This window comes from Erpetoichthys calabaricus, chromosome 8 (genome assembly GCF_900747795.2).
Source record: "Erpetoichthys calabaricus chromosome 8, fErpCal1.3, whole genome shotgun sequence".
Lineage (NCBI taxonomy): Eukaryota > Metazoa > Chordata > Cladistia > Polypteriformes > Polypteridae > Erpetoichthys > Erpetoichthys calabaricus.
Window position 1 is genome coordinate 125,718,185 of NC_041401.2, and position 23,776 is coordinate 125,741,960.

The 23,776-nt window shown below is 39.5% G+C and overlaps 1 protein-coding gene across 1 annotated transcript in view; it reads left to right on the forward strand.

Annotated features, from left to right (window-relative positions):
- wrap73 (WD repeat containing, antisense to TP73) overlaps nucleotides 1–23,776 on the forward strand; it is an 80,264-nt gene that overhangs the window by 6,288 nt on the left and 50,200 nt on the right. The window contains exons 2-3 of the mRNA XM_028807455.2: nucleotides 16,665–16,791; nucleotides 16,982–17,134. Coding sequence (XP_028663288.1) covers nucleotides 16,723–16,791; nucleotides 16,982–17,134 — 222 coding nt within the window. The 5' untranslated portion in view covers nucleotides 16,665–16,722. The remainder of the gene's footprint in view (nucleotides 1–16,664; nucleotides 16,792–16,981; nucleotides 17,135–23,776) is intronic.

Genomic DNA, 23,776 nt, shown 5'->3' on the forward strand with positions numbered 1-23,776 from the left:
CATACACCTGACTATAATCCTACAAAATCCCTGACTTTGTGCAAGTGTACCTATAAGAATTGATGCTGGTTTGAAGGCAAAAGGTAGTAACACCAAATATTGATTTGATTTAGATTTTTCTTTTGTTCTTTCACTTCGCATTTTGTAAATTGATAACAATAAAGAATCATTATATATCTGAAAGCATTCTTTGTTTGCAGCATTTTTTCACACCTGCCTAAATCTTTTGCACAGTACTGTGTGTGTATATATATATATAATATAAACAGTGCATCCGGAAAGTATTCACAGCGCATCACTTTTTCCACATTTTATGTTACAGCCTCATTCCAAAATGGATTAAATTCATTTTTTTCCTCCGAAATCTACACACAACACCCCATAATGACAATGTGAAAAAGTTTACATGAGATTTTTGCAGATTTATTAAAAATAAAAAAATCGAGAAAGCACATGTACATAAGTATTCACAGCCTTTGCCATGAAGCTCAAAATTGAGCTCAGGTGCATCCTGTTTCCCCTGATCATCCTTGAGATGTTTCTGCAGCTTAATTGGACTCCACCTGTGGTAAATTCACTTGATTGGACATGATTTGGAAAGGCACACACCTGTCTATATAAGGTCCCACAGTTGACAGTTCATGTCAGAGCACAAACCAAGCATGAAGTCAAAGGAATTGTCTGTAGACCTCTGAGACAGGATTGTCTCGAGGCACAAATCTGGGAAAGGTTATAGAAAAATTTCTGCTGCTTTGAAGGTCCCAATGAGCACAGTGGCCTCCATTATCCGTAAGTGGAAGAAGTTCGAAACCACCAGGACTCTTCCTAGAGCTAGCCGGCCATCTAAACTGAGCAATCGGGGGAGAAGGGCCTTAGTCAGGGAGGTGACCAAGAACCCGATGGTCACTCTGTCAGAGCTCCAGAGGTCCTCTGTGGAGAGAGGAGAATCTTCCAGAAGGACAACCATCTCTGCAGCAATCCACCAATCAGGCCTGTATGGTAGAGTGGCCAGACGGAAGCCACTCCTTAGTAAAAGGCACATGGCATCCCACCTGGAGTTTGCCAAAAGGCACCTGAAGGACTCTGACCATACCATACCGTACCATTTTTATTTGTTAAGCGCTTAAAAACACAGCATTACAACTGACCGAAGCGCTGTACAGTTAAATCAAGCAAGACTAAAAGCAAAATATTAAAAACAAACATTAAGAGAGAATTAAAACCGAGACACTAAAAACAGGCCAGGGGACCCAATTAAACAGAGAAATAGCAAAAAGCAAGTGGAAATAAGACAGGTTAAGAATTAAAAGCCAATGTGAAGAAGTGCGTTTTTAGGTGTGATTTGAATGTGGCGACTGAAGTGGCTTGCCTAACCACTAAAGGTAAGGAGTTCCAGAGCCTGGGTGCACAGACGGAAAAAGCCCTTTCACCACGAACTTTAACATGTGCCTTGGGAACGGTTAGGAGCAGCTGATCTGCGGATCTAAGAACACGAGGGGGATTGTGACGATGGAGCAAGACACTCAAGTAGGCAGGGGCTAGACCATTTAGTGCCTTATAGGTTAAGAGGAGTATCTTAAAATCAATTCTGAAGCTAACCGGCAGCCAGTGTAGGGTTTTTAAAATCGGTGTAATGTGTTGGCTTCTGCTGCTTCCAGTTAAAAGCCTTGCAGCCGCATTTTGAACCAATTGGAGTCTAGAAAGAGTGGCTTTACTAATACCATATAGGCAGGAATTAGAATAGTCGAGCCGGAACGTAATAAATGCATGGATTACTGATTCCAGGAGGTGGTAAGGCAGAATTGGTTTGAGTTTGGCAATTCGCCTGAGATGGAAAAAGCAGGATTTTACTGTGCTGTTGACTTGAGCATCCATTTTCAGGACCATATCCATTTTGATTCCAAGATTGGAAACAGACGAAGTTACTGGAATGGGAAGAAAGTCGAGGCCAAGGGGTAGGGTCTGTTTGCGGTCAGGACTAAAAACAATGACCTCGGTTTTTGAATCGTTCAGGTGAAGGAAGTTTATAGCCAGCCAGTCCTTAATGTCAGATAAGCAGTCGAGAAGAGGTTTAGTGGAGTCAGTTGACTTGAGGGAGAAATAAATTTGGCAGTCATCAGCATATAGGTGATACGAGATTGCATGTTTTCTAAAAATTGCACCTAAAGGCAGGATGTAAATTGAAAAAAGTAGTGGCCCCAAAATGGAACCCTGGGGGACACCACATGGGAGTGGGACTGATTTAGATGAAAAATCGTCTAGCATGACTCTTAAGAGTCCTGTTGCAGAAATATGACCTGAACCAGTCGAGGGCTAAGCCAGATACACCAGCCCAGGATTCGAGTCGGGAGATCATGATGTTGTGGTCGATTGTGTCGAAGGCAGCAGATAAATCGAGAAGAACCATAATCACGTAGAGTCCTGAGTCCAATGCCAAAAGGACATCATTTAGGACACGTAAATGCGCGGTTTCTGTGCTGTGTTGGGGCCTAAAGCCTGACTGAAAAAGGTCCATTACCTGATGGTCCTGTAGGTGATGAATTAATTGCTCATAAACTACTTTTTCGAGTAATTTTGACAGGAAAGGTAGTTTGGAAATTGGACGAAGATTGGAGAAGACGGCAGGGTCAAGATCAGGTTTTTTCACGATTGGATGTACAACTGTGTGTTTGAAAGCACGAGGAACTGTAGCCGAAGATAGACTACTAGTTATGATCTTTAAGACATCATATCAAATCACAGGAAAGACATCTTTCAGCAGTCTGGACGGCACCACATCGTCCGGAGAGCCCGAAGGCTTCATTGAGGCGACGATTTTTTCCAGATGGGGGAGCGAAATGGGTTCAAAGCTGGTGAGGGAGCCGTGTACAGGAACGGCTAAATCAACAGAGCCAGAAGAAGAAATGGAGATCTGGGATCTAATGTTCGTGACCTTATCCAGAAAAAACGTAAGGATCTGATTGCAAAGAGCATTGGAGGGAGAAGAGAAAACAGTTGCAGCTGGAGAGAGGACAGCATTCAGTGTTTTGTATAAGACACGTTGATTGCCAGAATTTTTTGAGATAATGTCAGTAAAAAAACGGTTCCTTGCACCTCTGACTGCTCTCTGGTATTGAGACCACATGTCTCTCATGCAGTCAAAGGTAACAGTGAGACCATCTTTCCTCCATTTACATTCTAGCCGCCTACAGTTTTGCCTGATGGAGCGAGTTTGTTCATTTAGCCATGGGTCATGCTTGACTTTGGATTGTCTCCGTTTGAGTGGGGCTACAACATCCATCACAGAACAGCAGGAAGTATAGAAGGTTTGCAATAAAACATCAGCATCCGTGGATTCACATGATGTGGAGATTGATGAAAAAGCAGCTGCAAAATCTTCAGCAGCAGAAGGGGAAATGACACGGAAGGGACGGGTAGTGGTGGATTTACCATGCTCAGCAGAGACCAAATCCAAATTAAACAGAACAGGCGAGTGATCAGAAAAACTGGGAGGCAGAATGTCCAAGTCACTGATTCTGAGACCGTGAGAAAGAACCAGGTCCAGTGTGTGAGCCTGTCCATGTGTTGGTCCATTCACTAGTTGAGAAAGACCAAAGGAGTCAATAATGTCCAGAAAGTCTTTTGCTAGAGGTTTAACGGGACAGCAAACATGGATATTAAAATCACCCAAACAAAGGAAGCGATCATATCTACAGGTAATATCAGCCAAAAAACCTGCAAATTCGTCTAAAAAGTCCTTATTATATTTTGGGGGGCGATAGATACAGTGGTGTGAAAAACTATTTGCCCCCTTCCTGATTTCTTATTCTTTTGCATGTTTGTCACACAAAATGTTTCTGATCATCAAACACATTTAACCATTAGTCAAATATAACACAAGTAAACACAAAATGCAGTTTGTAAATGGTGGTTTTTATTATTTAGGGAGAAAAAAAAATCCAAACCTACATGGCCCTGTGTGAAAAAGTAATTGCCCCCTGAACCTAATAACTGGTTGGGCCACCCTTAGCAGCAATAACTGCAATCAAGCGTTTGCGATAACTTGCAATGAGTCTTTTACAGCGCTCTGGAGGAATTTTGGCCCACTCATCTTTGCAAAATTGTTGTAATTCAGCTTTATTTGAGGGTTTTCTAGCATGAACCGCCTTTTTAAGGTCATGCCATAGCATCTCAATTGGATTCAGGTCAGGACTTTGACTAGGCCACTCCAAAGTCTTCATTTTGTTTTTCTTCAGCCATTCAGAGGTGGATTTGCTGGTGTGTTTTGGGTCATTGTCCTGTTGCAGCACCCAAGATCGCTTCAGCTTGAGTTGACGAACAGATGGCCGGACATTCTCCTTCAGGATTTTTTGGTAGACAGTAGAATTCATGGTTCCATCTATCACAGCAAGCCTTCCAGGTCCTGAAGCAGCAAAACAACCCCAGACCATCACACTACCACCACCATATTTTACTGTTGGTATGATGTTGTTTTTCTGAAATGCTGTGTTCCTTTTACGCCAGATGTAATGGGACATTTGCCTTCCAAAAAGTTCAACTTTTGTCTCATCAGTCCACAAGGTATTTTCCCAAAAGTCTTGGCAATCATTGAGATGTTTCTTAGCAAAATTGAGACGAGCCCTAATGTTCTTTTTGCTTAACAGTGGTTTGCGTCTTGGAAATCTGCCATGCAGGCCGTTTTTGCCCAGTCTCTTTCTTATGGTGGAGTCGTGAACACTGACCTTAATTGAGGCAAGTGAGGCCTGCAGTTCTTTAGACGTTGTCCTGGGGTCTTTTGTGACCTCTTGGATGAGTCGTCTCTGCGCTCTTGGGGTAATTTTGGTCGGCTGGCCACTCCTGGGAAGGTTCACCACTGTTCCATGTTTTTGCCATTTGTGGATAATGGCTCTCACTGTGGTTCGCTGGAGTCCCAAAGCTTTAGAAATGGCTTTATAACCTTTACCAGACTGATAGATCTCAATTACTTCTGTTCTCATTTGTTCCTGAATTTCTTTGGATCTTGGCATGATGTCTAGCTTTTGAGGTGCTTTTGGTCTACTTCTCTGTGTCAGGCAACTCCTATTTAAGTGATTTCTTGATTGAAACAGGTGTGGCAGTAATCAGGCCTGGGGGTGGCTACGGAAATTGAACTCAGGTGTGATACACCACAGTTAGGTTATTTTTTAACAAGGGGGCAATTACTTTTTCACACAGGGCCATGTAGGTTTGGATTTTTTTTCTCCCTAAATAATAAACACCATCATTTAAAAACTGCATTTTGTGTTTACTTGTGTTATATTTGACTAATGGTTAAATGTGTTTGATGATCAGAAACATTTTGTGTGACAAACATGCAAAAGAATAAGAAATCAGGAAGGGGGCAAATAGTTTTTCACACCACTGTAAGTGTGCACAGCAGCGGTGGAGAACAGACAGGTTCAAACATACTGAGCTCAAAAGTTAAAGGGGAAAATGAAAGCGGAAGGGAAGGGCGTTTGCAGATAAAATCAGATTTAAATAAGGTCAATAAGCCCCCGCTGCGGCGCTGCGCTCTCAGCGTGTTGATAAAGGAACATCCCGGGGGCAAAACTTCAGTGAGTGAGAGCGTATCGCCCGGTAAAATCCAGGTTTCAGCAGTACATAAAAAGTCCAGGCCATTGGAAAGAAAAAAGTCTTTCAGGATGAAAGTTTTGTTCACGACCGATCTGGCATTTATCAGCGCAAAACGAACCGGCTGGGACGACGTTAACAAAGACGCACCAGGCGTGGCAGCTGACATTGTTGTGATGCGCCATAGGTTGTTAAAGTTCACCCCCCGGCGGCGGTGACGGAGCGAGGCAGGGAAGTGTACCGGAGCATCCGAGGGCAAGAGGCATTCCGGGAGCATTGACTCATGTTGGGAGCCAGGAGAGTTGTTCCTAGAGAGGATCCGGGAGGCTCGGAGCCAAGCCCTGGTGCCTCCACGCTTCCCACGGCGGCGGCGTTTCCATCGGCGACCGGCCAAGCCGTGGACAGTGATGAGGAAGGCCGGGACTTCCTCAAACAGTCGGCCAAAGGTTTGACTGAACTCCGGAGTCAAATGTCGAGAAACCCCCGCACTCGTTCGAAGAGCCAGGAGGGTGAATCGATCATAAAGAATTCTCGAGTCAGGAAGAGCATCACAGGAGCAAGTAAGCCGAGAAAAAAGCAGGACTAACGAGAAACAAAAAAGCCAGAGCGGCTGACGGTGTGCCTCAACAGTCGGCGCCATCTTCATCAAAATTCTCTGGTCTGATGAGACAAAGATTAAACTCTTTGGTGTGAATGCCAGGCATCACGTTTGGAGGAAACCAGGCACCGCTCATCACCAGGCCAAGATCATCCCTACAGTGAAGCATGGTGGTGGCAGCATCATGCTGTGGGGATGTTTTTCAGCGGCAGGGACTGGGAGACTAGTCAGGATAAAGGGGAAGATGACTGCAGCAATGTACAGAGACATCCTGGATGAAAACCTGCTCCAGAGCGCTCTTGACCTCAGACTGGGGCGACGGTTCATCTTTCAGCAGGACAATGACCCTAAGCACACAGCCAAGATATCAAAGGAGTGGCTTCAGCACAACTGTGTCCTTGAGTGGCCCAGCCAGAGCCCAGACTTGAATCCGATTGAACATCTCTGGAGAGATCATAAAATGGCTGTGCACCGACGCTTCCCATCCAACCTGATGGAGCTTGAGAGGTGCTGCAAAGAGGAATGGGCGAAACTGGCCAAGGATAGGTGTGCCAAGCTTGTGGCATCATATTCAACAAGACTTGAGGCTGTAATTGCTGCCAAAGGTGCATCGACAAAGTATTGAGCAAAGGCTATGAATACTTATGTACATTTGATTTCTCAGTTTTTTTTATTTTTAATAAATTTGCAAAAACCTCAAGTAAACTTTTTTTCACATTGTCATTATGGGATGTTGTGTGTAGAATTCTGAGGAAAAAATGAATTTAATCCATTTTGGAATAAGGCTGTAACATAACAAAATGTGGAAAAAGTGATGCGCTGTGAATACTTTCTGGATGCACTGTATATATAATAATTGTGAGAACCAGCCCAAAAACAGACAGGCAGACACCGATGGTTCAAAACACCACACACGTTTATTATACATTTCTGCTATTTACAATGTCCCGCACACAACCCAGTGCCCCTGCACCACACACCCTCAATCTAGGCCTCTTTCTCTCTTACCTTCCTTCACCACATCCACTCCTCTCCTCCGAGCTCGGTCCTCTTTCACCCGACTCCAGCTGCCGAATGGAGGGAGGCAGCCCCTTTTATGTTGCCTCGGATATGCTCCAGGTGCCTCTTGATGAACTTCCGACGGCACTTCCTGGTATGGTGTTCCTATTTTTTCTCCTGCCAGCACCTCCGGGTGTGTCAGAAGTGCTGACATCCTGGGCTTCATAGGCATCTAGGCACCCCCTGGTGGTGACCACGGGCCCCTATAGGGTTGAGCTTCCATGCTTTGTTCCCGTGGTCCCTATACCAACCAGGGCAGCTGCCCTCTCGTTGTCCGGAGGAGGCATAGTCCCTCTCCCGGTCCTTTCAGGTGTCCCGGCTGGGTACTACCCCCAGCCGCTTGCCACAAGATATATAGATATATATAGATTACAGAAAAACGTACAATATTATTCACTTGAATTAATGGAGGTAATTTTGATTAAAAAGCTGTTGAATGGGAAATTTCATTGGCATTGGTATTGATACTAAAAATCTTGTATTGTGACACCCTCACTTGACTTTTATTGAAATTGAAAAATCTCACATGAATTTAACAGTAAATCTTATTACAGTGTGAAAAATAGAGAATATTTGAAAATTATGCCCAATGTACACCCAGACAGGAGTCTGGTAGGTTGTGGGGGAGGCAGCAGTCCTACCTTTCACATCAGTTTGTCACACCAGTTATGTGCATTAACAATACATTTTCACCAATGTAAAGTGTTAATATAGTTTTGTTAAATGCCCTGGGTTTGACTATGGCACTTTTACAAGTTAAAAAATAAAGTTAAAGAACATTTTACTTTAAGTTATGAAACAGCACTTTTTCTTCAGGCAGTATGATAATTATATACAGTATATGTACGTGTGTGATTTATAAAATTAATTGTAAATTGGTTATTAATATTTAGCATTGCCAAAGATTTGTTGGAACTGTTTACTTCAGTTCTGGATCAAGGTGGCTGCAACTTGGCCCATCAACAAAAAGCTTAAAGCAATAATTAGTCCAAAACTTTGTGCTATGCTGTTGTGAGGTACAGTCATGCATGCACACACACAGACACACAGAGAGCCAGTTTATGTTGCCTTTTTTACTAACAGCAGGAAGCAGATACAACTAGGCCTATTGTAAACTGTTTGAATATACTGTATTCCTCTCAGAATCATATTTGATTTACAGTATAACTATTGAAAAGTATATTAGTTTTTGTTTGCAGTGACAGTTTGCCTGGAGTCAGTTTGTCTGTTTCTGTAATTAATAGAAAAGCAGCATTAAAATCACCAATCAACCTCTCCTGCCTGTTACCTGAATCTGTTTAATTTAATTTCAGTGTTTTAGAATCCTAGAGGTAATCCCAGGGAGCTCTGAACTGAAGTTAAGGTAAGGGCTTATGATCCATAAGATCTGGACAACACTGATGGAGTCATGGTATTGACATATTAAAACAGATGTCAAATATTAACATAAAAATGCATGGAATTTGGAAATTTGGAGGAGATTATTCCAGATATGTTGCACATATTAAATCATTCAGAATAATTTTGAAGATGTTTTAGAATAGAGGTTTAATCCAGGGCTAAATTGTTGAGATGGAAGGTGGACAAGGCTAACATCCTGAACCACTTTTTTAAATAGATTTTCTCATCTTTCACCACCTTGCTACAATGCTCAGTGTCTGTCTATACCACCTTCCATTCCATCAGTACCTCCCTGTGTATATTTTGCATCCTACCACGTCAACTGGTATGGCCAATGATGAGTTCACTTCTGACCATCCGTATGGGCTATCCTGATTGCATAATCAAATGAGAAGACAACTGCCTTCTCCTTTTGTGATAAAATGATTAATAATGGTGAAATAAGGAATACTAGAAGTGCATAAACCACATTCTGGAATACAGAAATACTAATCTTCCCTTTTGGCATTTAAAAACTTATTTTTATTTACCTTACAAAGCTAAAGTTTGCCAGAGATCAATGCTCATCCATTGGAATGATGCTGCCAAGAGATACAAACAAAGGGAGGAAGAGGCTGACACTTCATATTTTCATAAAACCCACAATTTTACCATGGAAAAGAATCCTTGGTATCTGCTTCATTACTCCACTTAATTATAGATATTTTGCAGAGAATACAGTATAATAACAGATACAAACCCCTCTGGAAAAAAGGCCCAGATAGATTTAACATAACATTAACATTAATTTAAGATAAAAAATGCCTATGAAGATATTACACTTGTCATATACTGTATCTTCTTAGACCATTTGTATTAAGAATTTTTAAAGCTAGTTAACTGACTTTCAGCAGCTATGATCTTGGGATATGGGTCTGTTATACCCTGTTCTCAATTTTATTATTTGATGTGAATAAGGTTTAAAAAAAAAAAAAAACAGCAATCATAAAAAAGAATGCAAAGTGCCATTTCACTATTACTTACCATAGTTGATTACACACGCAGTAAATAATTGATAAAAATTCAAAAATTTGGATTAAAAATAAATCTTGAGATAATCAAAAAGGGGTGAAAAAACAAAATAAGGAGAAAAAAGAATGGCTTTCACAGAATCCTAGATAATAACTAATAATTAATATATATAATATATATAATAATTTTGGTTTGATAATATTTTCATTTTTGCTCATAGTCACATTTAGTCATAATGGGCCAATTAACAGTTATCATTGAACCCAACGCAGATATTTTCTGTATCCAGAGAAAATTTACAACAAATGGAGAATGTACATACTCCACACAATGAGGAGAATTTGTAGAATTTAGAACCAGGTTTCTGGGGCTGTGAAGAAGTAGTTCTCTACGTTGTATCATGGTGAGACTTTATTCATCTTTTCCACAGTATTGAGTACCTATATATGTATTAATTTTTCTGAACCTCTTTATTCCCATTTAGGGTTGCAAGTTACACACAAAAATGCAAAAACTTTTAATAACCCACACAAAGGGCATTGTAGTGTATACACAAACCAACAAGCCACTTCAAAACCAGTCCCCAATAAATGAGAGAGGTTGTGATATTGGGGAATTGAGACACAGAATTGCTTCAGAGACAGAGTGTCACACACAGTGTGTTGCTTTCTGGGTACGCAGGTGGGAGACCTCCCTGGGAGGGTAGATCCAGTTGTCATTGTCAGCAGGATCTTAGTATTGTAATTCAAATTAATAGAGTTAGGTGCCAAGCTGAGGAGCAGAACTGACAAGGTAGTTCTACCTCTGTCATGTGCTGGTCTAAGTAAGATTGAGGAGATTAGAAGGTTTTGGCATTGGGACTTCTTTTGGGACACATGGGACATGATGGGTTACCTTTGAACTATAGGTACACCAGTGTACAAGGGAGGCATATTAATTAGGTTTTTCAAGGATTATATAAATTGCCTTGGGAGTGGCCTGTGGGGAAGTTTAGGACAGGCCAGGTTTAAAACTGTATGAACAGTAGTGTTCAGACAAATATGTTTTATAACTTTTAAGTTTTATTCCAAATTGAAAGTGCAAAGTTAAATAAGTAACACTTTAAACATTACCTGCTTGAAGGCCAGGAATATCAAAAATAAAACGTTAGTGAGTTGGAGTAGCTAAGCATTATGATATAGCAACAACAAAGATGGGAATGTGTATAACATATGGTTACACATTTTTAGGGCGGATAGGCAAAAAGAAAAAAAGGGGGTGTTGCCATTTATACAAAACAGATTTTAAATGTATGTGAATTACAAGATGTAATTGAGGATGTCTGGATTCGACTGTAAAGTTTTGGGGATAGAGGCTGTATTTTAGGAGTGTGTTTCAGACCTCATAATCTCAGTGCACATCCTTTTAATAATATTAAAAAGGCAAGTTTTGTGGGCGATGATATCACAGAGGTCTTTACCCAAATATTAACTAGGCTAACCTTCCAAACAGAAGAGCACCAGAGTTTTTAGACATAATTTGAATATTAAAGCACCAGCATGAGGAGATGTATATCTAGATTTTTTTTTTTATTAACTTGATGTTATTTTAGAGGAATTAGATGGATAAGCTTTCTTGGGGTGAATTGTCTTTTCTTGTCAATATTTTTTTTGTAATGTTTACCATGTTTTTTGAACAATGTATAGGCCTTGTGCGACTCCTAGATGAATGCGACACATCCTAAAATGTTGTTTAATCAGCATTAAAGGATAAGTTAAGTATTTTTTCAAGACTAAAGTTACTTCATCTTGGTTATGGTATGTATTAATTTGCTACATAAAATTGCATTCTAAAGTGAAGCATTTTTTTTTTTTTTTTTTAATTTTAAAAATAATTTGTCTCTTCTTACAATGAGGCTGGGGGTACATGGGTCCTTACATCAAAAAACCCATAAACCTTACAGAATACATCTATTTTTCCAGCCAAATATATTACCAAGCATTGTTTTTCATCTTGAGATTATACATATTTCAAAACAATGTATCATTGTCATTTTAAGAAGGAAAACTGCAAAAGCCAAAAAATATTTTGATATTCAGCCATTAATAAAGGAGGCAGGCTGTGTAGTTTATTAGCTTTACTTCATTTTCCTCCACTGCAACCTTGAATCTGAAGGGTGTAGATTCACCTCAGAAAATATTTGTCAAGTGTCATCATTGACATTGAATGCTGATGACCAGACATGAATTGTGGCCTATGATTTATAGACAGCTAGACGATAATAACTTCAAAAAGTTGCATGTTCTGACCACTTATACACTCTTCACTATATGGAAGGTTATTTTGCAAATCTATACAGTACTACCATTGGACTAATAATGGATGCATATGTTTTAGTGAGAGACAGACAATATTGAGAAGGCCTGTAACATGCAATAAGAACTGAACTGATGTTATACACTATGCTTGAAGTGATCCAAATTAATGTTGGTAATACATCCTCACGATGCATTAATTTTACTTGACACTGGAGTGTATTGACATCAGTATACATTGAAGCAGTGCTTCCCAACCCGTGTGCCGCGGCACCCTGGTATGCCATGAGCACGGACTAAGGGTGCCGTTCCCAGGTGTCAGAACATAAAAAAAATTGATTTGAACTGATAATAATAATACCAGTTACACCTCAAGACTAAAGAAGTCATGCTACCTGTGTGCTTTAATACAGTCCAGCGTGCATCCTATTTCAACTGCAGTCTGACGAATTAATAAATATTAGCTCTAATTTACTTACTTGCCACAGGGTAAGTGACGTTGCTTCCTGCTGTCTGTTTTTTTTTTGCGCTGAAAATGGCCGACTGTAGTGAAAGTCGTAAACGTAAAAACAACAGCAGCATCAACAACCTCAATGAAAATGATAATGCGGGGAGCAGTAAAGTTGCAAAAACGAAAACACAATACTATCAGGACAGTTACTTGAATTGTGGGTTTACATTTGTTGACAAAAAAGGTATTCAGTACCCACGATGTTTGTTGTGTGGTGATATCCTTGCAAATGAAGCCATGGTTCCAAGCAAATTGCAACGTTTTCATTTGAGACTGGTTTACTGGCAATTTATTTTTGTTACCTTTGTAAATGCAAAAATGTGTAGTTGGTACGCCTTATAAAAATAGGAATCTCATTCTACTCAACTGATGAGTTAAGATTAAATTGTTAATTTGAGTAGTTACATATCAGAGTGAAGGGGTGTCGTTAGCTGAAAAGATTTCATTAAAGGTGCCATGGTTTGGGAGAGGTTGGGAAGCACTGCATTGAAGAGCAGTTCCCCTATACCCCTTGGAGATCGGAGTTTGTCCGAGCGTAAGGGGCCTATATGCACCGATAAGCCAACTTCAGGCCTAGGCATACAGCCATCCATGAGGGCAGAATTGCGGACAAGGTGCAAGACAAGAGTGATCTCTGAACAGGGCATCAGTCTATTAGATGGTGAAAACACGCACACATGCTTGGGTCAAGTTAGTAATGACAATTCAGCTAAATATACTGTAATCAGGTAGAAGGTTAGTAAGTTTAGTACTGATCTTTTATCGTAGATGCAGTGATAGTGCAGAGCTGTCATTCCTACCTCACAGCACCAGGGTCTGTAAGAGATTTGCATGTTCTTTCCACGTATGTACAGATTGTTTTGGTATGAGTGAGTGTTGGGATGATTACTTATGTTAACATGTTGTTTTCAGTTTTTTTTTATTACCATATCCTCTGCAAATCAACTGATCTTTCATTTGTCATGACTTCACTTCAACCACTGATGGTGGTTGTGAGCAGATGAGAAACAGGGAAATGTATTCTTACTTCAAGAAAAACAGAAGAGTCTGTGATAAAATAATTATTTTTATTTTCTTTTTTATATCATGAGGATGCCTCATAAACGCTGAATGCATGTTTTCTTAAACCAAAATCTTTGCTACTTCAAAGTGGACGTATTTAGTACATTTTAAGGCTTTTTTTTCATTTACCTATGTATTAGTGTACTCTCCAGCTCTGTTATAAGCTGCAAGAACAAAATACAAAAAAATGCTTCACTTCAGAACACAGTTTTATGTGGTGAATTAATATGTACCATGATTGTGGAAGAAATAACATTGACTTGGAAAATATTAAACTTTTCCTTTAAGAAGGTGTGCATCAGAGATGAACGTTGGCAACTAATTTTATACAATCTTATATTTGATGTTAAAAGAATCATGAGGGCTTACTTTGTTAACAGTTTTTAAGGATGAATGAGTACAATTAAATCTTTCTTGCTGGGTTGTAATTCACAAGAAAATAACAACCTTGCATTGCGGTTGGTATCATCTCCAAGTTGTATCAGTCTCTTCATCAGCAGATACAACTTAAAAAGTATTTACTGTGCTGCTAAAATCCATAAACGGTGTACTCACTAGTTTTTGAGCATGCTTCAGATGTTTAAAGATGTTGTTCAACATGTCTAAAACCACTTGATGACTGGTAAATTTACTGCTTTAGATTTTAAAAGGATGTATTTACTTGGGGATGATGTTTTAATACAGTGGTTCTCAAACCTTTTCAAAAGGCACCCCAATGCTTAACACTGATAAAAATTGCATTAATATTATTAATTGAAAATTTTCTTTAAACATGATACAATTATTTGTCTAACAGCAATCGGTGGCCACAGTGGACTTGATTACTATACTGGGCATCACTGTTGATATGGCCACTGTCAACTCGCTGTCAAGTTCATCTTGGATTTTTATTTTGTCTTAAGTGAAGCAATTACAGAGATACCGTCCTTATGTATATAGCATGTTGCAGAAGGAGACGGAATGCCCACAACTCTGCCCTATGAATGGGAACTCCTCCATTATACCAAGCCAGAATTCACTCACTCTCTTAAGATGTGAAACAGAATTAGTCAGTCAGTCATTATCCAACCCGCTATATCCTGACACAGTTAGTTATAAGTCAAAACTGTAACTAAAATGACTAAAAAGCTTTTTGTTAAATGAAGTAAAAATCAAATTAAAAGCTCAGTGAAAAATTAAAATGAAATTAAAACCGCACACTCAAACTAACTGAAGTAAAGATTATTTTTTTTAATTTTAAAAATAAACCAATTACAGGCAGTCAGCTACTGACCAAAGCTACCCCTGAGGTGTGCATGTGTGTGGTTGTGTATTACTTACATTTCAGCTCAAAATAATTTTCCAGTAGTGCACAAAGTAGTGAATCAGACTGTCCAGAAATAAAGTTATGATGGTGGAGTGGCACAACTGTCATCCACCTGGTACTTGGTTATTAGAAATTAGCATGGAAAGCCCTTTGAATGATGTAATTAAAGTGACACACTTGGCTTGCTTTATGCCCACCCATCACAACTTCACCTGACCGGATATCTGATCTAGAGTTTTTTTTTGCTGGTACTGATAATTGAACCTAAACCTGTTTGTACTTGTATGTCAACTAACCCTGCATCTGGTTTACTTTTCCTAACACCATGCAGTCGGTTCCTGTTATTTAATAATAAGTGTAATCCCAGACCTCAGTAAAGTATAGCTGATTTTTTCCAAATGGATTTTATCTGAGATCCCAGCCCAGTCAATGACTACCGTTGTATGAATTTAACAAGCTAAATTCTTAATGGGTTTCATCTCACAACCTAAGGATGTACACATTTGGGGTAAATGAGTACTCCGAAGTGGCCTGTGATTAGTTCGAGTGTGTGCTGTTTAGACTGGTACTCATTTAGTTTCTTCTTGCATGGTACCCATCCTCCTGCATACCTATATACGAAGAAATGGGAGGGTATAAAAAAGTAACCAAATATAAAAATATTAAGGGTCCTCCTTGAAAGATATTCCACCTTTCATGGCAGACCCTTAATGTACAAAGAAAATAACTTTTCAGAGTTGCATCACTCAAAAATTAGCCATCCATTGAGCATTCTGATTCAGCTACAGTTCAATGTGACTTCTGAAGTCTTTTAACTTGAGCATATTGTTGTTTATTATATGAAAACAAATTTTGTATTATACTGTTATTACATTTAATGTTAATTCAATGTCATTTTAACACTTGGATGCAGAGAACCCTCTTTCAAAATGAGGTTTCTCCTGCTAAAATTACAGAAAAAAGAAACTCCTTATAATATTCTGTCTCTTTACTAGTGCCTATGCCAAAAGCAGCACAAGCAAGATATAGTCCAATTTTTAGCATATTTCTACTGAAAATACTGTAAAAATTTCTGTATGCACCCTTCAAGGCATTTGTTTTTGCTTTTTTTAATTTTGACCTCTATAGGACCGGCAACAAACTCTGCCCCCTCTTTATCATTTTAATTTTTAGTTTCTTCATATTTCTGAGGTTGAAAAAATGTTTATTAGACTATCATTTTGTTTTGACAGTACACAATGCTTTTATTAATGTATATTGTTGCTGAATAACTAATGTAATGCTTTCTTAATTTATAGTAAATGACTTGGGCAGAAATGTCTTTGTAAAAGCGATTAAGAATGATGTCTATGTATTTTGGGGGAGAGTGTAATTATTGATGTTTTAAAGAAGATACTATAGGTACAAATATCTCTAACTGTATTTAGTTGGAATTTTGTTGTTATGGACACTATTAAAAATGTGTAAACTACCACATTAATTTGCAGGTAAAATTTGCTGCTTTAAATCTGCTGGATATTTATTTCACTGCCTAGTGGAACATGCTTTTTGGCCTGCTTTTCATAGATTCAGATTTCTGTTTGCTCCTGTTTAGGTTTAGATAGTTTATTTGTACTGTGCTTACTGTATTGACTTGTTTTAAGTTTTTGATATTTCCACAAAAATTAAATTTTTGCCTATAAGCATTAATATTATTCCACAATTGGTCTTAAGTTTAGTAAAACATGGCTTTCTCATCAATAAAAGATTTTACTTATATGTGAATACCACTGTGCATTACAAATTCATTCAAGTGTATTTTCTCATTTTGTATCTTTTATGTATATTTCACAGAAGTAAAGAAGACTGTTTAATACAAAAAAGGGAAAATAACGCTGCAGACTGTGGCAAGATGAATTTCTCGGAGGTTTTCAAACATTCCAATCAGCTTTGCAGGATCTCTCCAAATGGGAAGTACTTGGTAAGGATACACCTTCCAATTTATTAATTACTCTGATAACTTGTGGGCAGTTTATTTGATGTGTTTGAACTTTACTTTCTCAATGATTTACTCATTTGGGTTTAGCAAGTATTTCTTTGTTGCAAAATTTTCACCTTATGTTTTACCCCACTTTTTTTCTTCTTCTTTCTTTAAACTGTTTGTGTCCTAGGCAACCTGTGTGCAGTATCGCCTGGTGATACGAGATTTTGACACACTGCAGATTCTGCAGCTTTACACTTGCCTGGATCAAATCCAGTTTGTTGAGTGGTCATCGGATTCATCTTTCATCCTTTGTGCCATGTTTAAAAGGGGACTTGTTCAGGCAAGTATGGTTTTTAATAGGAAAACGTCTGTGCAATAAATTGAACATTTCTCAAAATTTTGTCATTTATTTGGAGAATGGTCTTCAATGTTTGATAATGACCGTTTTTCATGCATTGTGCATCCTCTGTGTGAAAACAAGTGAATTATGCACACTTCTCATTTGCTGATGTGGTGTACTCCTTCAGCCAGAATTAAGCTTTAACTGATAGAGGTGAAGTGTAAATATGGACTTTATGTTTACTGAAAGATGAAAGTCATGCACTTTTTGACCAACTGCTCACTTTGATATCAAATTGTTCAGTGGAGAACCGCCATAATTGGTGTTATGTAAATTTTGCAGGAAGAACTGTTTAATTTATAAGTTACCATTTTGTGGGTTGCATGGAAAAAATATTTTTGTAAGCTAGTGTTGCATTCATCCTTAATATGTTTATACAATACATTTTTTCACTGTCTGTTTCTTGTTCATGTGGTTAATAGGATAACAAGGTGAAAGTCCATGTAATGCAGGATTGAAGAATATGGTATTTTATATGTTGTCTTATCCTTTTGTCAGAGGTCACCAATCCATCTTTGTAAAAGGCAGCTTTAAAAGGTTTTTTTTTTTTAGGCAGGTTGTATAAACTGATGGAAATTTTTAAATCTAATTGTAAGTGAGTTTGAGCCATTCTTAAGGTCTGAAGTATGAATCTTTGTTTTGGATTTAGTTTGATCATGTTTAGATCAGTTATTATTTCCACAGTGTCTGTTTCAATGTAGCATATAGTTGTGAGAAATTGGTCCCAGACTGTTCTGAGATGTCGCTGGTACAATAAAAACCCTGTAATGCCATTCTTCTTAGGTAAAAACAGGTCCAGTGAGAGCTTAATGCAGTAAAAATATGAATGCAAAAGTAAGATGACCTTACTGGAGTACCTTAAGAAAATCACTTGCAGCAAGGAAGTACAAAATATAGGTTATTTGGGTTTCAAGACAACATAACGAAGAAAGATTTTGTTACCTTACAGTGGACATGTCTGGTGAACAGTGAGTAATAAGGTTAGGCTATAGCCAATGAAATGCTAGCATTTTGAAATGTTTGTATCAACAAGAATAAACAATCTTTAAAAACTAGTTCTATTTGTATTACGTTGAAAGATTTGTCTACAGTGCCATTATACTGCAATTAATTTTGCTTTTAGAATATCTCTAAAAACACTAATCCACTCAATATGTGCATGGCATGCATTGATCTGTTGTGATTACATTATTAAATGAACTGGTTATCCTTGAGGCTGGAAAGTTCTATCAAAGCTGTTTAAAAATCCAATTATAGGAAGTGAACACCTATAAGTGTGTTAATCAGTGCTGTGTTGTTTTTCCCTGTTTCATATTATGAAGAAATTGCAGACAATGTTCCATCATTTTAACTACCCAAGACCATACAACACCTCGTGCAGCAGTCATGGAAGAAGGGCAACTGGCATCCCCCCAGCTCTTTCTGCGTCTGCTACTGTTTTGATTTTTTAATTTTTTTTTCTTCCTTTGTAGTCATTGTGTGTGTGCGCGCATGTATGTATGTATGTATTGTAATAAGGCGCTATATTGCGCCCGACCCGGCACAGACTGACGCAGAGGCATTTGTAAAATCAACAAGACTTTTTATTTTTCTCTTCAGCCGTGGGGCATGCCTTCCCTGTGTCCCACAGGCCCAACACAGTCCCAAAGCAATTCAACACAACCAAACCAATCCTTCCTCTGGCACCACCACTCCTCCCAGGCAACCTCGTCCTCTTCCTCCCGATTCTGGCTAATTAGTGGTGGATGCTGGCCCTTTTGTGGCCAACCCGGAAGTGCTCCAGTAGCTTGATCACCTGTGGCTAATTGCACTTCTGGGCGGGGCTGTAGAGGTGTCCATAAAAGCTCCGGGATCCATGCAGCACCCCCTGGCGGCCACCCCAGATCCCCCACAGGGTTGGGGAGAACTCCATCTCCCATGGAGCCCTGCGGGAAACTGAGGCACCAACGTCACCCAGGGAGGCTGCCACCAAGCATCCCGGGGGAGGTACTGAGGAGCCCATGGCTGCTCCCACAGAACATATGCAGCAGGGGCGTCCCGTCCGCCCGTTACAGTATGTATGTATGTGTATTATCTGTCTGTGTCCATCTGTCATCACTTGGACTTCCCTGAGTTTGGGTTTTTTTCTTCCATTCCACAATTTCAGCATTTTCACAGCTAGTTTAGTATTTTCTTAACAGTACACTTTATCAATGACATGTAGCACAGTTGCATCAAAAGATATCGTTTTAGACCTCAAATAAAATGTATAAATGCAATGCTCAGTTCTGTGGATTGTCTATTTAACTTGTTGCTTTAAAGAAGTTTGAATATATTTTTCCCCTGACAACTTAAAAGTTTGGTTTGTTTGTACAGTAAGGAACATAAGTATTTGAACACCCTGCGATTTTGCAAGTTCTCCCACTTAGAAATCATGGAGGAGTCTGAAATTCACATTGTAGGTGCATTCCCACTGTGAGAGACAGAATGTAAAAAAAAAAAAAAATTCAGGAAATCATATGATTCTGTATGATTTGTACAGAATTTATTTGTATTGCACTGCTGCACATAAGTATTTGAACACCTGAGAAAATCAGTGTTAATATTTGGTACAGAAGCCTTTGTTTGCAATTACAGAGGTCAAACGTTCTTGACCAGGTTTGCACACACTGCAACAGGGATTTTGGCCCACTCCTCCACACAGATCTCCTCTAGATCTGTCAAGTTCTGGGGCTGGCGCTGAGCAACACGGAGTTTCAGCTCCCTCCAAAGATTTTCGATTGGATTTAGGTCTGGAGACTGGCTAGGCCACTCCAGAACCTTGATAGTCTTCTTACGGAGCCACTCCTTGGTTATCCTGGCTGTGTGCTTTGGGTCATTGTCATGTTGGAAGACCCAGCCACAACCCATCTTCAGTGCTCTGACTGAGGGAAGGATGTTGTTGCTCAAAATCTCGCAATACATGGCCCCATTCATCCTCTCCTTAATACAGTGCAGTTGTCCTGTCCCCTTCGCAGAAAAGCATCCCCAAAGCATGATGTTTCCACCCGCATGCTTCACAGTAGGGATGGTGTTCTTGGGATGCAACTCCTCCTTCTTTTTCCTCCAAACACGGCGAGTGAAGTTTAGACCAAAAAGTTCTATTTTGGTCTCATCTGACCACATGACTTTCTCCCATGCCTCCTCTGGATCATCCAGATGGTCATTGGCAAACTTCAGACGGGCCTGGAGATGTGATGACTTGAGCAGGGGAACCTTCCGTGCAATCGCTTGATTTGAAACCATGACAGCATAGTGTTCTACCGATAGTGACCTTTGAAACTGTGGTCCCAGCTCTCTTCATGTCATTGACCAGCTCCTCCCGTGTAGTTCTGGGCTGATTCCTCACCTTTCTTATCATCTGTGATACCCCACGAGGTGAGATCTTGCATGGAGCCCCAGTCCGAGGGAGACTGACAGTCGTCTTTAGCCTCTTCCATTTTCTGACAATTGCTCCAGCAGTTGATCTGTTTTCACCAAGCTGCTTGGCAATTGCCCCGTAGCCCTTTCCAGCCTTGTGGAGGTCCACAATTTTGTCTCTGGTGTCTTGACAGCTCTGTGGTCTTGCCCATGGTAGTAGTTGGAGTCTGACTGACTGTGGGGTGGACAGGTGTCTTTAAAGAGCTCAGACAGGTGCTACGAATTAAGATTACTAAGTGGAGCAGAGGTGGACTTCTTAAAGGCAGAGTAACAGGTCTTTGAGAGCCAGAATTCTTGCTGATTGTCAGGTGTTCAAATACTTATGTGCAGCAGTGCAATACAAATAAATTCTGTACAAATCATACAATGTGATTTCCTGATTTTTTTTTTTTACATTCTGTCCCTCACAGGGGGAATGCACATACAATGTGAATTTCAGACCCCTCCATGATTTCTAAGTGGGAGAACTTGCAAAATCGCAGGGTGTTCAAATACATATGTTCCTCACTGTATGTAAGAGTGAAAAGTATAGTACAGGTAATGCTAATTAAAAGAAGAATATCCTTTCAAGTTCTTGGAATTTGTTCAGGTAAATATAGCTGATTTATTTTTATATATATATATATACTGTATATATAAATTAACCTGTAGGACAGGTACATACCTAAATTTGAAATAAGTAGGAAATCAAAAAAAATTATAGCTCCAGTGTGAATTATAAGACATATAAGAACATGGGGGCAACCATTAAGAAGGATATTAGGGAGTCTGAAAGGCAGTTAAAGAGGAATGTAGCACATTAGGCAAATGATGTTCTACTTTAATGGCAAAATAAACTACGTGATTAAAGTGGAAATTTCGAGATTAAAGTTGACATTTCGTGCTTTTTTCCCACTGTGTACCTATTTTTGTTGTCTGTACCCTAATAAGCTTTCATATGACACTCAGGTGGTGCGCTACGACTTGCCTTTTCACGGTGACTTTGATATGTGATTTCTTTTTTATTTCGGGCACTGTGCGACTTTGTGAACTTGATCTTTCGAGGTTCTCCGACACTCTGTCACTCGATCAACTTTCTTCTGTTGATTATACCACTGTTTAAACCAACAAATAGTACGTTTTTCCTTTGCCTCCACTTGGTATTCGCAGAAATTCTTATATTTTCCCCTGTGCTTTTCCCATTGTCTTTTCACAGAAGGCTATTTATATTGATTTGCATATTCAAAGAGGCATAATTCTGGGAGGAGTTGGGGTGGGACAGAAGGCGCGTGCACATGCGTTACTTTTCACGCTGATCGGGATTTATGTAGTGGAAGAACGTGAAAGTTTGTATGCGCACAGATTCCTGCATCTGGATTTTTCTGAGCTTACGCACAATCCCGCTTTTGTGCTTACGCCATGTTATAGTGTGAGTTCTACGCATGGCGTTATACATGAGGCCCCTGGTGTCTGATAAGTTCCGATCAATTATGAACTGTGTAATTGTTTTTGCAGTGTTACATGTCATTGCCCCTGTGACAGGAGACCTATCCAGGTCTGGATTTAAAACACAATTAAAGTCTCCAGCCATTATAATTTTGAGTGTTCTCATTAGGAATGGATGCAAATACGTTTTGGATGAAGTCCCTGTCATCCACATTGGATTCGTAGATATTTATCAAAATCACTTTATAGTTGAATAAATTACCCGTGAAGATCATATATTGCCCTTCAGAATCAGATACTACATGAGATTGTTCTATGTATAAGAATTACCACACCTCTAGTTTTCTTTGTATAACTGGAGTGGAATATTTGCCCAGTCCAATCTCTGTGCAGCCGAAACTGATGATTGCTTAATAAGTGGGTCTCCTGTAAAAAAAAAAATACTATTTTAGCTTTTAGACCTGTTAGGTGAGAATTCTTTCTTTTTAATTCTTGATTGAGACCTTTAACATTCTAGTTCACAAAGTTAACTGTTTGGTCATAGAGACATTGCTTTTTTATTTTTGAGGGATGAAGGGTTTGTCTATGTTTACTTTTTCTATTTTTTTGAAGTTATTTGGGTGGGGGGGGGGGTGGAGAGTGGCGCACTGGATGGCTCTGTCACTACATTGTCATCTCATCGGCTGGTGGACTTCAAGGGCTTAGTTATATTACCCTTCCTGATCTGAGTATCTACATGCTGTTTGATTTTCTTACTTATTCAGAGTATATAATGGATCTTCACTGGCCCTGCTTTACTTTATACTACGCAGAATGGGTGGGGTGCAGGGGGACCCTGTGCCTGTTTCGATCCTCAAATGTGCGCTAATTGCACTTTCATCTTTGTGCTGTGCCGAAAGGGCACAGGGTGTTTGGGTTGGTGTGTGTAACTGGGTTTTTGTGGGGGTTTATCGTTTGTAGAGGTTCAGGTGGGGAATTATGGCCTTGTGTACATGGGGTAGAATGCCTAGAGTGGAGGTGATTTGTTTTTTTTTTTTTCCTTCTCTCTTACTGTATATGTGTGTGTGTGTATATGTATATGTATATATATATGTATATGTATATATATATATGTATATGTATATGTATATATATATATATATATATATATATATATATATATATATATATATATACACACATACACATATACAGTGATCCCTCGCTATATCGCATTTCGCCTTTCGCGGCTTCACTCCATCGCGGATTTTATATGTAAGCATATTTAAATATATATCGCGGATTTTTTGCTGGTTCGCGGATTTCTGCGGACAATGGGTCTTTTAATTTTTGGTACATTCTTCCTCGGTTGGTTTGCCCAGTTGATTTCATACAAGGGACGCTATTGGCAGATGGCTGAGAAGCTAGATTGCTTACTTTTCTCTTTCTCTTGCGCTGAATTTCTCTGATCCTGACGTAGGGGGATTGAGCAGGGGGGCTGTTCGCACACCTAGACGATATGGACGCTCGTCTAAAAATGCTGAAAGATTATCTTCACGTTGCTATCTTTTGTGCAGCTGCTTCCTGAAACGACATGCTGCACGGTGCTTCGCATACTTAAAAGCTCGAAGGGCACGTATTGATTTTTGACTGAAAAACAAACTCTGTCTCTCTCTCTCCCTCCCTCCCTCTCTTCCTGCTCCTGACGGAGGGGGTGTGAGCTGCCGCCTTCAACAGCTT